Below are 16,971 nucleotides of genomic sequence, written 5' to 3'. Positions count from 1 at the left end.
TTCCTTAGTTAATCCACACTTGTCCAAGTGACTGTTAATTTTCTCCCAGATTATTGTTTCTAAAAGCTTTCCCACCACCGAGGTTAAACTCTATAATAAAAGCAAAATACTGCAGATGCTGGAAATCTGAAATAAAAACAAGAAATGCTGGAAATACTCAGCAGGTCTGGCAGCATCTGTGGAGAGAGAAGCAGAGTTAACATCGGAACTGATGAAAGGTCACTGCCCTGAAACATTAACTCTGCTTCTCTCTCCGCAGGTACTGTCAGAGCTGCTGAGTATTGCCAGCATTTTTTGTTTTTATAACCGAGGTTAAACTGACTGGCCTGTAGTAGCTGCATTGATCCTCATAACTTTTTGAAGAAAGACTCTTACCCTTAACTGTCAATCCGTACTTCTCAACTTCTCGATGTTGAGCATTTTCAACTGCATCACCCCATTGGTTTGACTTGTTTCAGTAATCGTAGTAACAGCTTCTCCCACTGAAAGACAATGGTATGCTGATGGAAGGCAGAGAAACAGGGACACAACACAGAGAAAAATGTGTTTAAAATTGCTGTTTGCCCTCATCTCAGTCATTTATCAGAACTCACAGCCCAATGGACCTTGGAATCTTTATCCATTCTGTACACTTCCACGGCCCTTCAAACCCCAGCCAGATGGCTGCGGATTCATTATCACCCAATTTACTCTACCATTCAAGATGAATTTATACCCTTTTAAGCTGAATTGGCAATCTTCCTGAGAAGCCTCAGAATGATTGCTGTGGAATGGGTAAAAAATGCTTTGCAGTTGCATTAGGTGGTGCTCTTCTGATGTTTTGATGGGGACACTTTGGTCAGAGTGCAGCCACATTGTACCTGATCTGAGTGTTTGAATGGAAAATGATATGTCCTCTATAACTAACATCCCTCACCTCAATCAGCAAAAAGAGTCACAAAATAAAAGGATAATTTCAACTGGGATTTACAGTTGCTTGAACATAGACATGAGTGCAACCATGCCTGGAATCTTGTCTGGGAATTTCTTCAGAGCTGCTCCCTCACTTCACTGGAAAGGCAGCAGAAGCCCTTGTTAATGTGTATGAATTGGGATGTACAAGAGGCCAGAATCACAGGAAGGCATAGTTCTTGGAGGGTTGTAGGAATTTACTGAGATTGGGGGTAGGGTGAGGCCAGGAGGGATTTGAGCACAAGGATGAGAATTTTAAATTTGAGGACCAGAAGTCAGCTTAGATCCTAAAGGCGAGTGTTTAACCCACAGCATCACAACAGTGGCCTCATAAAATAAGCAGAAACTCTAATTACAAAGAGACCCTGTATATGGTGTTCCAACAGATCTCACCTTCTGTCCCTGCAAAAACAAGCACACCCAAAGGTCCAAGTCGTCAGAATCATACAGCATCATTTTGGGCTAAATTTGCAATCCAATTAGAGAGGCCACTGAGTGGATGTTGTGGGAAATGGAGAACATCACACTGGTGCAGTAGCGGATGCTCTTCAGAGATATTGTTAATCTGTTCTATAACCTGACTGGGAGTGCAGGCTGTTGACACCGGGAAGGTGTTCCACTCTCAACATTACTGTCCCACATTGTTTTATGCTGTTGACTACAAACATTCACCCAAAAAGAACTTAAAATATGTGTTATACAAGGAGAATATGGTGGGAACTATAGTTTACTATATGTGTGTTGTAAAGGTTTCTCACTAATGCGGTAAGCCGGAGCTTCTTCTGGTCCCTGTTGTGTAGGATTTCTTTGAGGTTTTCCAATGTCTAATTTTTTTTTGTTTCAGGATGTGGAAAAGGAATACGTGGGATTCGCTACACTTCCCAACCAGGTCCATCGCAAATCAGTGAAGAAGGGCTTTGATTTTACGTTAATGGTAGCAGGTAAGATTGCTACTTGCTCACACTGTGCGAAACCCATAGAACAAAATAATTATGACAATCCAACATGGTGAGGTCGGTAAATGTAAAAGTTAATTTGTTTCAATCTGTACATTAATTTGATGCAGCCTTGAGCATGAAGGGTGAAAGAAAATTGAGAAAATGTGTTATAATGTTTGTGTAGATCCCAAGGAGCTGGTAGAGAGGAAAAAAATAGAACATTGTTGATCTAATTTTTGAAATACTCCAAAGTATACTTCCTGAGAACTGTAGCTCTTGTCAATATCTGTACCGGAAAAGTACTGGACTTTTATTTGGAAAGCAATTTGAGCACCAGATTGAGAATTTTAAATTTGAGGACCAGGAGCCAGCTTAAATTTTAAAGGCGAGTGTTTAACCCACAGCATCCTCATAAAATGAGCAGAAACTCTAATTGCAAAGAGATCTTGGCCTGCATTTGACCAGCTTCACATGCGTGAGATTTACTCTGCGGAGCCGCCGCAATATTTAACGTGGCGGCTCATTTACATGGATGGGGCGGACTGCCGCCCCCGATGATGTAGAGTGGGTGGGCGCTCAGTCCCCAGCAACGGCGTCCGGCACCACTGTGCAGGCACCAGCGCCATTTCTAAAGGGCTTCAAGCGCTTGCATTACATTTCAATTTTTAAAGTTATAGACATGTTAAAATGAAAGTGAAAAATTTGATAAAAGACACAAGCCTCTCTCCCACCCCTACCCAATGACCGAACAATTTATTAATTGCCCTCTCCCTCCAAAAAAACTTATCTTGCCAACCCAACCTTCCCCCCACCCCCCACCACCACAAAGTTTATAACTATTTACCCTCAACCCCTTCCCACCATCTCCTCCACCAATCGCAATAGCTTTTCCCACTACCCTGAAAACTTACCTGCTCCCCCCTCCCAACCAGTGTTTCGCCTTGGATCTCCAAATGGAGATCCGAAGGCGTGGGAGTTCCGGCAACTGACCGGAATATCGCAGCGGGACAGCCGGCAGCAGCAGGTGAGTGATTAATTCATTCATTTTAATGTATTATCATATTTAAATTGTGATGCCGCCACCAAGCAGTTGTGGGGGGGTGGGGGGGGGGCGGGGGCACCATGAGGCCTCGCTGCCGCCTGTAATATGGGGTGGGGCCTTCCCGATATTGAGCCCCATGGTGGGCCTCTCCTGGAGGTATTTTCCGGGCTTCCCACCCACCACGACCCCCGATGTCAGGGGACCAGCAAAATTCCGATCCCTGTATATGGTGTTCCAACACCTTCTGTCCCTGCAAAAACAAGGTGGTCCGAATGCGAATAAAAAACGTGTTTTTTAAAAAATTCATTCTCTTGGTGTGTGCATCGCTGGCAAATCAGGCATTTATTGCCTGTCCTCAGATTGCCCTTGAGAAGGTGGTGGTGAGTTGCTTTCTTGAACTTCCTGCAGTCTATGTGGTAAAGGTACTCACAAAAGGCTTTTCGGTAGGCAGTTCTAAAATTTTAACCCAGTGATGATGAAGGAATGGCAATACATGTCAGGATGGTGTGTGTCTTGAAAGAGAACTTGGAGGTGATGGTGTTCCCATGCACCTACTGCCCTTGTCTTTCTAGGTAGCGGAGCTTGTAGGTTTAGTAGGCTCTGTTGAAGAAACCTTTGCGAGTTGCTGAAGTGCATCCTGTAGATAGTCCACATTGCAGCCATGGTACACCAGTGGAGGAGGAGAGTGGATTCAAAGCAAACATGGACTTATGACTCAAATAAAAACAAGAAACGAAAAAATGAAAAGTAAAAACTTCAGCATAATTACAATTTCGACAGATTGCTAACATATAATGTTGATGGAAATACTCAGCAGGTCTGGCAGCATCTGTGGAGAGAGAAGCAGAGTTAACGTTTCAGGTCAGTGACCCTTCTTCAGAACTGGCAGATATAAGAAATGTAAAAGACTTTAAGCAAGTAAAGCGGGGCTGGGGCAAGAGATAACAAAAGAGAACACCTATCAACACCTCTTTTGTTATCTCTTGCCCCACCCCTGCTTTACTTGCTTAAAATCTTTTACATTTCTAATATTTGCTACCAGACCTGCTGAGTATTACCAGTGTTTCTTGTTTTTATTTCAGATTTCCAGCATCCGCGGTATTTTGCTTTTATATATATGGAATTATGACTCGGTGGGTAAATGTGAAAACAGGCAAGTCTTGATTATAGAACCATAAAAATCTTGTGTTCTATTCTTGGTCTGTGCTGAATTGACTGATCTCAGTTGGGGTAGCAGTAAGGATGCTACAATTAGCCTTAGCACCACAGGACTAGGCAATGCAAAAAGTCAGCCAGGGATTCTGTTCTGGGTTGCCATTCTGTGATCCTGGTGGTAAGTGCGAATTTCCTCAGGGTTTTGCCCACTGTGCCAACATACCTTTGCAGTATTGAGGGAGTGCTTCAGTGTCAGAGGGACCCATCTTTTGGATAAGTCATTAGTCAGGTAGGTATAAAAGATCCCATGATGCTATTTGAGGAAGAGCAGGAGAGTTGGGCTTGGTGTCCTGGCCAATATTTATTCCTCATCAACATTACGAAAACAGATCATCTGAACATTTATCACATTGCACTTTGTGGGACCTTGCTGTGCACAAATTCAGTGCTTTGTTTCCCACATTACAGCAGTGACTAAAAGCACTTCAGTTGCTGCTTTGGGACTTCATGAGGTCATGAAAAGTGCTTTATAAATGCGGGTTTGTTCTTTCTTTGGTGAAAACCCTATTTATGTGGATACATTGGGTGTCTGCTGAAGTTCCAGTGATGGAGTGAGAGAAGCTCTGAGGAAGTCTATCCCCTCCCATATGTTTGGATGTTGGTGGTCAGCCCCATTTGCGTTAGCCTCTACCCATAGCAAATAGCTCACCAGTTATTGCCACTCGGCAAAGTACTGAAGAGATGGATTGCATCCCCAACATGAGTGGATGTTTTCAGGAGTGGTGGGAAAGAAGGTTTGTGGGGGGCGGTTTAAAAAAAGAACATAGATGATATTGCATAACCACCTCAGACAGGAAATGATGAATACTTCAAGGTTATGTGCTTTTGAATGGTCTTGTATGAGAATATTTTATGTCACCACTTCTCCCAAAGTTGATGGTATTTTGAAACAAAGTGCTAAAAAAGAAGTGATAGCCAGTCAACACCTGGGAGTAAAAGATAAGTGAAACTTCCATGGGGTTTTCCCAGTCCCCTGCTGTAAGTTTGTTAGCTTGGTGGAATCCTCAGAGAACCAGCATGAGCGCCCAATTTCTACCCTGTCTGTGGGGATTCTGCTGACCTCCTGCCATAGCTACAGAGCCCCATGAGAGTTCAGTGCCAAGATGTTTTGAGTGGGACTTTTCACGGGGACACTCAAGTATGTTCATATGACACATTTGGTGTAACCCTAATAAAAAAGGAACATGGGGGTGAAATTGAACATTGATGGGGACGCAAAGCAGGCGGTATAGAATCGGCTCTGCCTGATGTTAAGTTCCATTGACTTCAATAGAAATTAACATGCAGAGTGTAGTATAGCAGTCATCAAAATTCCATTGTACCTGTTGTGGGTCCTGGCTCATGTCCAATTGTATGTTATCAAGTTACCATCTTCAGAAAATTTTCATATATATTGATTGATGTGCCTTTTATAAGATCCTTCAGACATGATTTATGATCAATCTGAAAGTTCATGGCAGAAAGTAGGAAGTTGTAAATCTGATCATGAGTGGACTACAGTCGATTGCTATTCATTCGAGGCTGTTTAATTTGAATTGCTAAATCATTCAATTTTGCACAAAAAATGCCCCCAGTACTGTTTGATTACTGCTTATTTGGAATTATGGCTCATTTGGACATTATTAAAATCAGAATTGACTTTAACCTACTATACTCTAATAGAATGTTACAGCAGAAAAGCAGGCCATTCAGCCCATCTTGCCATTCTGGCTCTCCTGAAAGAGCTATCCAATTAGTTCCACTCCAATGCTCCTCTTTCATAACCCTGCAATTTTTTTTGCCTATTTATTGAATTTCCCTTGAAAATTGTTGTTGAATCTGCTTCCACCATCCTTTTAGACAAAATATTACAGATCATAACTATTTGCTGTGTAAATTTTCTTTTTCTTTTTCCTCGTGTCACCTCTTTTTTTGTGCCAATTACCTTAAATCTATGTCCTTTCTGCCAATGGAAACAGTTTCTTCTTATTTACTCTTATCAAAACCCTTCATGGTTTTGAACACCTAAATCAAATCTTTCTTTAACCTTCTCTCCTCTAAGGATAAAGCACCGGTTTCTCTTTTTGGAGTAACAGCCCTGACAACCTTAACTTTACCTGCAGCGCCAGTGGAAGAGACTTCCACTCTAGAATTGGCCTTTATAGCCACTCCAGGTACTGCTCCACAAACCACTGACCACCACTAGCTGCTTACCCATTGTCTCTTGAGACAAGGAGGCCAAAAGGAAAGGAATTCTAGTAAATCTCCTCTGTACCCTTCCTAAGGCCTTGAAAGTGTGGCGTACAGAATTGGATACAATACTCCAGCTATGGTCTAACCATTGCTTTATAAAATTTAGTATCACTCTTTGCTTTTGTATTCTATGCCTCTATTTATAGAGCCGCTACCCTTATCAACCCTCTCCCTTACTTCATAGAAGAACGCAGTCAAGTTAGTCAGACACGTTTGTCTTTAACAAAAACAAAATAATGCGGAAGCTGGAAATCTGAAATAAAAAACCTGAAATACCCAGCAGGTCTGGCAGCATCTCTGGCAAGAGAAACAGAGCCAATGGCCAGGATTTTATCTGGGCGAAGGGTGTCTCAGCCACCGGCTAAAGAGCCGGCGAGAGCCGCGCATTGCCTCCACTGGGGAAGGCCTGTTCTATTATTGTCAATTAGGCACTTAGGTGGACAGCAGAGGGATTAAGGACCCCGGCAATGAAAGTCCCGCCCGCTGAGAGCTGCCGGCCAATCAGAGGATGCGCTGGACCCAGGCCACAGGTGAGTCCGGGAAGGAGGTTGCGCGAGGTGGGGGTTGTAGGGGGGTCGGCAGAAAGGGCAAGGTTTGGTTCTCAGTGGGATCCCCCCCTTCCTGAAGCTGGGTCCCTCAATCAGGCACCTAATGTCTTTTACCAGCACCAACCCCCACCCCACCTGGAGCCAGTATGTAACCCACATGGGTTTGCTTGACGTGCTCCCCGTGTGGTGACAGGCCTGCCCGCCGCTGGGCTGAGCCCTTAATTAGAAATTAATTGTCTACTTAAGGGACTCAATTGGCAGCGGGTGGGATTTGGGTGGAGGTGGGAAGGTGACGGGGTCCCCTGCCCACCACCATCCTGTCTGATTCTATACTCGCCCCGACTCCAAAGTCGCTGTGGAGAAGAGCATAAAATTCCCCTCCAACGTTTCTGACAAAAGGTCATCGACCTGAAACATTGATTCTGTTTCTCTGGCCAGAGATGCTGCCAGACTTGTTAAGTATTTCCAGCATTTCTGTTTTTATTTGACTTTAACAAATCCATGCTGGCTTTTAGGATCATTTATGCCTTCTTAAAATATTTCTCAATTTGTCCGGCCACCTTCAAAGATTTGTGCCTGTACACTTCCAGGGATCTCTGTTTCTGCACCCTTTTTAAAATTGTAACATTTAATATACGTTGCCTCTCCTCATTTTCATACCAAAATGAATCACTTCACATTTCATTGCGGTAATTTCATTTGCCATGTAACAGAACAAAATTTTAGGCAGATGAGCTACAAAGGAAGGGTTACAATGTTAAATCTGAGTGAAATGTAGAAAAACTGGTTTGCGAGCGGAATTAACAATTTTGCTGATTGTGAGGTGTATTTGTGGAAATTAGCTCATCATGTGTTTTAAATTCATTATTATTCCCTCCACAGGAGAGTCAGGGCTGGGGAAGTCCACTTTGGTCAAGAGTCTGTTCCTTACAGATCTTTACAAAGACAGGAAACTTCTCAATGCTGAAGGTAAGAGCTGAGGCATATTGCACTGATGTTAAAATAGAAATTGCTGTGGTCTGGAGGGAGGTGAAAGTATGCACTCCCATTTTGGATGAAATGTCAGGATGTGCCTACTTGGAACCGTCATCTTTGACCTCAACAGAGGATGTGGGGTTGCAGGAGGTTCTGTCTTGTGTGTGCCTGTGCCACTATTGGTGCCACCCATGATGGGGTATGGCTGGCTGATAGAAGCAACAGTGGTCTGCAGCTCCTCATTTGATTGATCACTGCCCCACTCCACAAATCTTTAATACCAATGTAAAGGGCTGATCCAGTCTGGTTGTCTTTCTTTGGGAGTCTCAGCCAGAAGCCTGGCCTTGTCCTCTAACGTGGTGCCTACTTTTGATAGCTGGGAACACCAGTACTCCTCCTTTCATCCAAAGCACTGGCTTCTTGATGGATCCCAGGCTGTGGCTGAGGAAACTATTGTCCTAGGACTGCATCCCCATCCTCCTCACTGTACCCTTTCTGAAGTAGGGCAATATTTATGAAATGGATGGAGGTTCCTGCCAATATTATGCATATTCAATAATTTGTTAGAAAAAGGTATAACGTAAGAGGACTGGCGGATAGCTAACATTATACCTACATTTAAGAAGGGAGACAGAAGATGTACAGGGAACTATAGACCAGTCACCTTATCATCGGTGGTAGGAAAAGTAATGGAATCCCTAATAAAGGAGAATATAGAAAAGCATCTAGAAACTAAAAATATAATAGTAAATAAATAGCATGATTTCAAAAGGGACTAAATTTATTGCATTCTTTGAAGAGGTGACAGAGGTAGCAATGCAATAGATGTAACTTATCTAGATTTTCAAAAGGCCTTTGATAAGGTGCCACATAATAGTCTAATGAATAAGGTCAGAGTATGCCGAGTCAGGGGACAAGTACCAGAATGGATAGTTAGTTGGTTCCAGTTGGAAAGAAGAGAGTAGAGATAAAGTACCAGAAGCTGGAAAGTGGGGTCGCACAAGCATCAGTACTGGGACCTTTGTTGTTTACAATTTTTATGAATGATTTAGACTTTGGAATGAAAAACCCAATTTCTAATTTTGCAGATCACATCAAAATAGGTGGGGGGTGGGAATAGTCAATACTGAGGAGGACTGCAACAAATTATATTAACCTACAGAATGGGTCTATAATTGACAACATAATTTCATCACAGTTAAGTATGAGGTATTACCTTTTGGTAAGAAAAATAAGGAGGTCAGATTGGAAAATAAGGGATCTAAATGGGTTAGAGGAGCAAAGAAATCTGGAGCTACAAATACACAAATCAATAAAAGTAGCAACACAAGTCAACAAGGCCATAAAAAAGCAAACCAAGCACTAGGGTTTATTTCTAGAGGGATAAATGTGAAAAGTACAGAAATTATATTAAAGTTGTATCGAACTTTGGTTAGAGCACACTTGGAGTACTGTGTACAGTTCTGGTTGCCATATTATAAAAAAGATGTAGAGGCACTGGAGAAGGTGCAAAAATGGTTTACAAGGCTGATATCAGAAATGCGAGGTTATATATATCAGGAAAGGATGAACAGGGTTTCTTTTCTCTTGAAAATAGAAGGCTGAAGGGTGACCTGATACAGGTCTTTAAAATTACGAAATGTTTTGACAGAGTAGACACAAAGAGAATGTTTCCACTTGTGGGGTAGAACAAAACTAGACGCCATCAATGTAAGATGGTCACCACAAAATCAAATAGGAAATTCCGAAGTGACTTCTATACCCAGAGTGTGAGTGAGAATGTGAAACTTGCTACCACAGGGTGTAGTTGAGGTGAATAGTATGGTTAGGAGAAGCTGGATAAGCATGTGAGGGTTACGCTGATAGATAAGGAAGGATGGGAGGAGGCTTGAGCGGAGCATAAACACTAACATGGACTGGTTGGGCCGAATGGCCTGTTACTGTGTTGTATATTCTATGTCATAGAAATCACCTAGAAAACAAAGCAAAATATTGTGGATGCTGGAAATATGAAAGAAAAACGGAAAATGCTGATCAGGCAAAATGTGTGGCGAGAGAAACAGTTAAAGTTTCACACTAATGACCCTTCATCAGAACTGTATGATGTTCAAAATGAACAGTTTTTAAGCAAGTACCTGCCTTCTGCCACATTTCTGTCCCATGGGAATCTTAGCCAGATTTTCCATGATTCACCTCCCCCCTCCCCCTCCCCCTCCCCCTCCCCACACTGCCCACCCCACCAACCACCACCTATCTGTCTCTGCTATAGCCATTTACACCTCCTGTGGACCCATCCTTTGTTTCTTTCCTTGTCTCATTAGCAGCTCATTTGCTTTGCACCATTATAACATTTGTCATTTGATCATTCGTGCTCTCCACCCTATCACAGACTTCTCCCTTTTTTGTTTCTACCCTCCCTTTTCACTGGTTATGTATTTCCTTAAAAGCTGTTCATCTCTAACAACTTCCAGTTCTGATGAAAGATCATCGACCTGAATTGAAGCTTCTTAATCTGGCGTACTTGTCTATGAAGGCAAAGTGCAACACACTCGAGTCTTGTTAGCAGTGTTTCTGTGTTGTGTCTATCCAGCATTTCCTGAGGTATACCTATACATCCCAGTGCCAATAATTTACTCTGTCCTAATACAGGAAGCTATAATTTAGCTAAGGAACAATCCTCCTTTCATGGGTTAAAGATCAATGGTGAGAACAGACAAATCCGTCATCTCTGATTTATCGAGATCACCAAATGCAGAGATCACACTTAGAAGTGGGAAGAGGTGGGGAGAGCTTTATGTATTAATTGGGTTTGAAGGAGCTTTCTGCTCATGTTTTCCCCAACCTTCTTACAGAGAGGATCAACCAAACAGTGGAGATTATAAAACACACGGTGGACATTGAAGAGAAAGGTGTCAAACTAAAATTGACGATAGTTGACACACCTGGATTTGGGGATGCGGTGAACAACATACAAAGGTGTGTACATATCCAACATTACTGAGGGTTAGGTTATCGTGGAGACAAGAACAGATAATTCCATTACTGAGGATTTGGTTACCCTGGAGATGTGAACAGATATCTGACATCTCTGAGGATACAGTTTCTATAAATAAGGCCATGACACTAATCTAGGTGACACAGTAAATAGTGTGGATGAGAGCAGAAATTTGTAAAGGGACATTTATGTTAAATGTATCATCAAATGAGGCCATATGGGCGGAGTTCAGAAATAAAAAAGGGGCAGCCACACTACTAGGAGTGTACTATAGACCCCCAGATAGTGAGAGGGAGGTCGAAGAACAAATATGTAGGCAAATTTATGAGTCCAGAAACTATAGGGCAATAATAGTTGGGGATTTCAACTACCCCAATATCAACTAGGATACAAACAGTGTGAAGGGCACAGAGGGGACAACATTCTTGAACTGTGTTCAAGAGAACTTTTTTAGCCAGCACGTAACAAGCCCAATCAGAGGGGACGCAATTCTAGATTTAGTCTTCAGTAATAAAGCTGGGCAAGTGGAGGAAGTAACAGTGGGTGACCATTTTGGAGATAGTGACCATAATACAGTAAGTGTTAGCACAATCATGGAAAAGAACAAAGATAAAACAGGAGTAAAAGTTCTAAGTTGGGGGAAGGCAAATTTTAGAAACTGAGAGGTGACCTGGCGAACGTGGACTGGGTACAACTACTTGAAGGAAAATCAGTGGCAAACTAATGGGAGGCATTCAAAAGAGAGATACTACAGGCACAGTGTAGGCATGTCCCCACAAAGATAAAGGGTGATACTGCCAAATCTAGAGCCCCCTGGTTATCTGGAAGCTTACAGGGTAAGTTCAAGCAGAAAAAGAAAGCTTATCATGATCACAAAAATCTCAATACTTTAGAAAGCCTGGAGGAGTATAGAGAGTGCAGGGGTGAAGTAAAAAAGAAAATTAGAAAAGCAAAGAGAGGACATGAAAAATTATTGGCAGGTAAAATCAAGGAAAACCCGAAGATGTTTCATCAGTACATTAAGAGCAAGAGGATAACTAAGGAAAGGGTAGCACCTATCAGAGATGTACAAGGGAACTTATGCGTAGATGCAGGAGATGTGGGCAGGGTTCTTAATGAGCTTTTTGTCTTTGTCGTCACAAAGGAGAGGGTTGATGTAGACATTGTAGTTAGAGGAGAAGTGTGAAATATTAGACACAATAAGCATAACGAGAGAGGAAGTACTAGAGGGTCTGACATCCTTGAAAGTGGATAAATCGCCAGGGCCGGATGGATTGCATCCCAGGTTGTTAAAGGAAGCCAGGGAGGAAATAACAGATGCGCCGAGGATCATCTTCAAATCCTCACTAGATACAGGAGAGGTACCAGACGATTGGAGGTCTGCAAACACTGTACCATTGTTTAAAAAGAGTGTGAGGGATAGGCCAAATAATTATAGGCCAGTCAGTCTGATCTCGATGGTGGGTAATTTGTTAGAATCTATTCTGAGGGACAGGATAAACTGCCACTTAGAAAGGCAAGGATTAATCAGGGAGAGTCAGCATGGAATTGTTAACGGAAGGTCATGTCTTACTAACTTAATTGAGTTTTTTGAGGAAGTAACAAGAAGGATTGATGAGGGAGGTGCAGTGGATGTGGTCTACATGGATTTTAGTAAGGCATTTGACAAGGTCCCACATGGCAGACTGGTCAGTAAAACGAAAGCCCGTGGGATACAGGAGAATGTGGCAGGTTGGATCCAGAATTGGCTTAGGGACAGGAAACAAAGGGTAATAGTCGACGGATATTTTTGTGAATGAAAAGCTGTTTCCAGTGGCGTTTCACCGGGCTCAGTGTCGGGTCGCTTGCTGTTTGTGGTATATATTAATGATTTGGACTTAAATGTGGGAGGCATGACTGGGAAATTTGCTTATTATACAAAAATTGGCCGTGTAGTTGATAGTGAAGACGATAGCCGTAGACTCCAGGAAGATACCAATCGTTTGGTTGAGTGGGTGGAAAAGTAGCAAATGGAATTCAATCCAGAGAAGTGAGGTAATGCATTTTGGGAAGGGCAAATAAAGCGAGGGAATACACATTAATCGGGAGGATATTGAGGGAGGGGGGGGGAGGTAGAAGAAGTGAGAGAGCTTGGAGTGCATGTCTACAGGTCCCTGAAGGTGGCAGCACAGGTAGATAGAGTGGCGAAGAAGGCATATGGAATGCTTTCCTTTATTGGCTGAGGTATAGAATACAAACGCAGGGATGCAATGCTGGAACTGTATACAACGCTGGTTAGGCCACAGCTGGAGTATTGCGTGCAGTTCCGTTCACCACATTACAGAAAGGACATAATTGCTCTGGAGAGAGTACAGATGAGATTTACAAGAATGTTGCAAGGGCTCGAAAGTTGCAGCTATGAGGAAAGATTGGATCGGCAAGGGTTGTTCTCCTTAGAACAGAGGAGGCTGAGGGGTGACTTCATAGAGGTGTACAAAATTATGAGGGGCTTAGATAGAGTAGACAGGAAGGACCTGTTTTCGCTAGTGGAGCGGTCAATTATCTGGGGGCACAGATTTAAGGTGATTGGTAGAAGAATTAGAGGGGATATGAGGAAAAACTCTTTTCATCCAGAGGGTGGTGGGTGTCTGGAATTCACTGCCAGCAATGGTGGTGGAGGCAGAAACCCTCAATTCCTTTACAAAGTACCTAGACATGCACCTGAAGTGCTGTAACTGGCAAAACTATGGACCAGGCGCTGGAAGGTGGGATTAGATTGGGAGGCTAGTTTTTTCAGCCGGCACAGACACGACGGGCTGAATGGCCTCCTTCTGTGCCGTAATTTTTCTATGGTTCTCTGTAAATTAATTTCAATTAATTGTACGCAGGTAGTGGACATTAACTGGGGGTTCACTTGTTCCCCTATAAAAAGGAACAGACTGGGTGAGGAGGTTCATGTTTGTAATGTGTATCTCTATAAATAAATGCTTATATAGAGTCTAAAGATTGGCTCCAGTTCTATCCTTCATCACCTGGCTTTCTGGATTATAACAATTGATAGATTAAGTGAGTGGGAAAAACTGTGGCAAACAGTTCAATGTAGGAAAGAAGCTAGGACCCGTGGATGAGCAGAGAATTTAGGCGTCCAAGTACAAAAATCACTAAAAGCTAGCGGACAGGTACAAAAATGATTTAAAAGGCTAATGGGATGTTGGCCTTTATCTCAAGAAGGCTGGAATACAAATGGGTTGAAGTTATGTTACAGTTGTACAGAGCTCTAGTTAGACTCAATCTACAGTACTGTGTTCGGATCTGGACACTGCAACCTCAGGAAAGGTGTATTAGTCGTGGAGAGGCCACATTGCAGATTCATCAGAATGATACCATGGCTAAAAAAGTTAAATTATGAGGACAGAATGGATAGACTAGGCTTTTATACTCCTGAATATAGAAGAGTAAGAGATGATCTAACTGAAGTGTTTAATTTGATAGGGTAGGTAAAGGATTTGATAGGGTAGGTAAAGAGAAACTATTTCCTCTGGTGGGTGAGTCCAGTACAGGGAGGCATAGACTTAAGATTAGCTAGGCTGTTCAGGAGTGATATCAGGAAGCACTTCTTCACACAAAGACTAGTGGAAATCTGGAGCTCTCTTCCCCCAAAAAGCTGTTGATGTGATGCCAATTGAAATTTTCAAAACTGAGACTGATAGATTTTTGTGAGGCAAGGATACTTAGGATTACAGTGCCAAGGCACATAGATGGACTTAAGATACAGACCAGCCATGATCTAAGTGAATGATGGAACAGACTTGAGGGGCTGAATGGCCTAATCCTGCTCCTTCCTTAGATACTATTTATAGCACATAACCAGGCCATTCAACACAAGTCTGTGCTGGTGTTTATGCTCCACATAAGCCTTCCCCCACTTACTTCATCTAACCCTATCACCATTGCCTTTTATTTCTTTCTTCCTCATGTACTTTTCTACCTTCCCCTTAAATGCATCAATGCTATTTGCCTCAACTACTTCATATGGTAGCAGGTTTCACATTCTAACCACTCTCTAAAGAAGTTTCTCCTGAGTTCCTTTGTAGATCTATTAATCATTAGAATTAATCATTTAGAATAGATACAATGTTACATGTGTATGGTTACTATAGAGATATCTTTGGCAGTACATAAACCAGGCCTCAATATTTATATCAGGATTTACACAAGGAGTGCTGCAGATGTATATCAGCATTCTGTATTTGAAATTTCCACACAGAATGTGAGCTGTAAAACTCAGTGTACAGCTTGTTCTGTTTATGGAACTCTTTCCCAGAAAATGTCAGCACCCCAATTTCTGTGCTATAAATAGTATCTAACATTCACTTACATAAAAAGGAGCAGGGGAAGGCCATTCAGCCTTGTTTGCAGGGACAGCTGAATTATCACTTTTCAAACTAGGAGTTCTGAAGCATGAATCAACCCTTTGTATTCTCTGGCAACTCCAGAGACTTTATGGCTCCTCTCAGTTTGCTATTATAAAACTTTTTGGACTCATATAATGTGATGCTGATACACATACCAAAATTGTTCGGAGTCAAGTTGTTATTGTACAATTAAAATAGGCACACATTTTTTAAAAACTGTAAATGTTTTGCTTTTGTGTCTCATGGGGAAGGTTTCCTCTGCATTAGGTGGAGCCTGTTCTTTATGAACAAGTTTAAGACCAGAGCTGAATTGATAATTCTTGAGACCCTAGGAACCAGGAACACTCCAGCTCCTTTGTCCCTCCTGCACAGCCCCCACATTAGGTTGGGGGATACATTAGAACCTACCCCAATGCTGGGCTGCTGCTCTCATGGGCTGGAACTTGCGGCCGAGATTCTCAGTTTGTAACAGGTTGCTGCTTATTGGCCACTGCTTGCTGTCCTGGGGCGGGCCTCATGTTTGGCTCAGGACCTGCGGAACAGACTCCGCAGGTCTGTGCATGAATGTACTTTTGTTTAATGCAGAAAATACTTGCATTTATATAGCACCATTCACATGTTCAGGATGTCTCAAAGTGCTCTATAACCAATTAATTACTTTTTATTTCTCACTGTACAACAGTAGAAACCTTCAGAGAAACAATGAAAAATGTTAATTCCTTTATGGAAACTGATGCTTTCCTGCCAAAAATTACAGCAGAATTTGCAGGGCACCATTGTTTTATGTGCAAATGCAGCAACCAATTTACTCACATTGAGGTCTTACAAAGACTTGAGATAAATGACCAGATAATCTGTTTTTAGGGGTGTTATTAAGGCATAAATGTTGGTCAGAACCATGTCCCCGGATCACCCTGACCTACTTAATTCAAATAGTTTATCCACATAAACACAGATTAGTCCCTTCATTAGTCTATGCTTTTCGACAAAAAAACCCCAGCTCTCCAAGTCGATCACGAAAACTAAGGCCTTTTAAACTATGTTATCATTCTTCTCTGAATCTTTCCCAGGGCATCTAATGCCTCATTAAGATAATGGACCCAAGTTTATCGTGCGGCTTCAACTATAAAGCTCTGACTCAGAGGCAAGAGTGCCTGTTGATTGATACTTGAGTGTGCAAATTATCCACACCTATCACACAGCAGAAATCATGCCCCTTTGTTTTGTTTTCCCCCAACTCTTTCTTGCTTTCTCTTTTTTATTTCAACTGCTTCTCATTTCTTACAAACTAATAAAGCCATTCTATGTCTTTCTCTCATTTTTAAAAATCCTTCAAAATATTTCACAAATCAATTCCTCTACTTCTTGGATGTTCCCTGCCCCACCGCAATGCTATTGCAGATGGAACCCAAATGAAAAAAAGACCTGATTGGCTGGAAATGAACTTCAGATGGTAATGTTCTCGCCAATGGCAAATCATCATGGTTGTGCCATGCTTACCAGCCCTGAAATTCTTGGGCAGGGGGCTTGGGGTGGGGGGGGGGTGGGTGGGGTGGGGTGCGTTCTACCAGTCTCAATGCAGCTTTGATTGGAACCTGAGGGGAACTTGTGTAAATAGCTAAAACTGTCCCTATGTCATTTCCTTTGGGGTTTCACTGATCTTCTGCAGAAGTTATGGTTG

The 16,971-nt window shown here is 42.3% G+C and overlaps 1 protein-coding gene across 2 annotated transcripts in view; it reads left to right on the top strand.

Annotated features, from left to right (window-relative positions):
- The window catches only part of septin5a (septin 5a), a 120,572-nt gene that overhangs the window by 71,166 nt on the left and 32,435 nt on the right, over positions 1-16,971 (top strand). For both annotated transcript variants that reach the window (XM_068055330.1, XM_068055331.1), the window contains 3 exons: positions 1,796-1,892; positions 7,809-7,895; positions 10,754-10,877. In XM_068055330.1, the coding sequence (XP_067911431.1) occupies positions 1,796-1,892; positions 7,809-7,895; positions 10,754-10,877 (308 nt within the window). The remainder of the gene's footprint in view (positions 1-1,795; positions 1,893-7,808; positions 7,896-10,753; positions 10,878-16,971) is intronic.

The sequence above is a fragment of the Heterodontus francisci genome, chromosome 23 (assembly GCF_036365525.1).
Source record: "Heterodontus francisci isolate sHetFra1 chromosome 23, sHetFra1.hap1, whole genome shotgun sequence".
Lineage (NCBI taxonomy): Eukaryota > Metazoa > Chordata > Chondrichthyes > Heterodontiformes > Heterodontidae > Heterodontus > Heterodontus francisci.
This window is presented reverse-complemented; position numbering and strand designations above follow the sequence as displayed.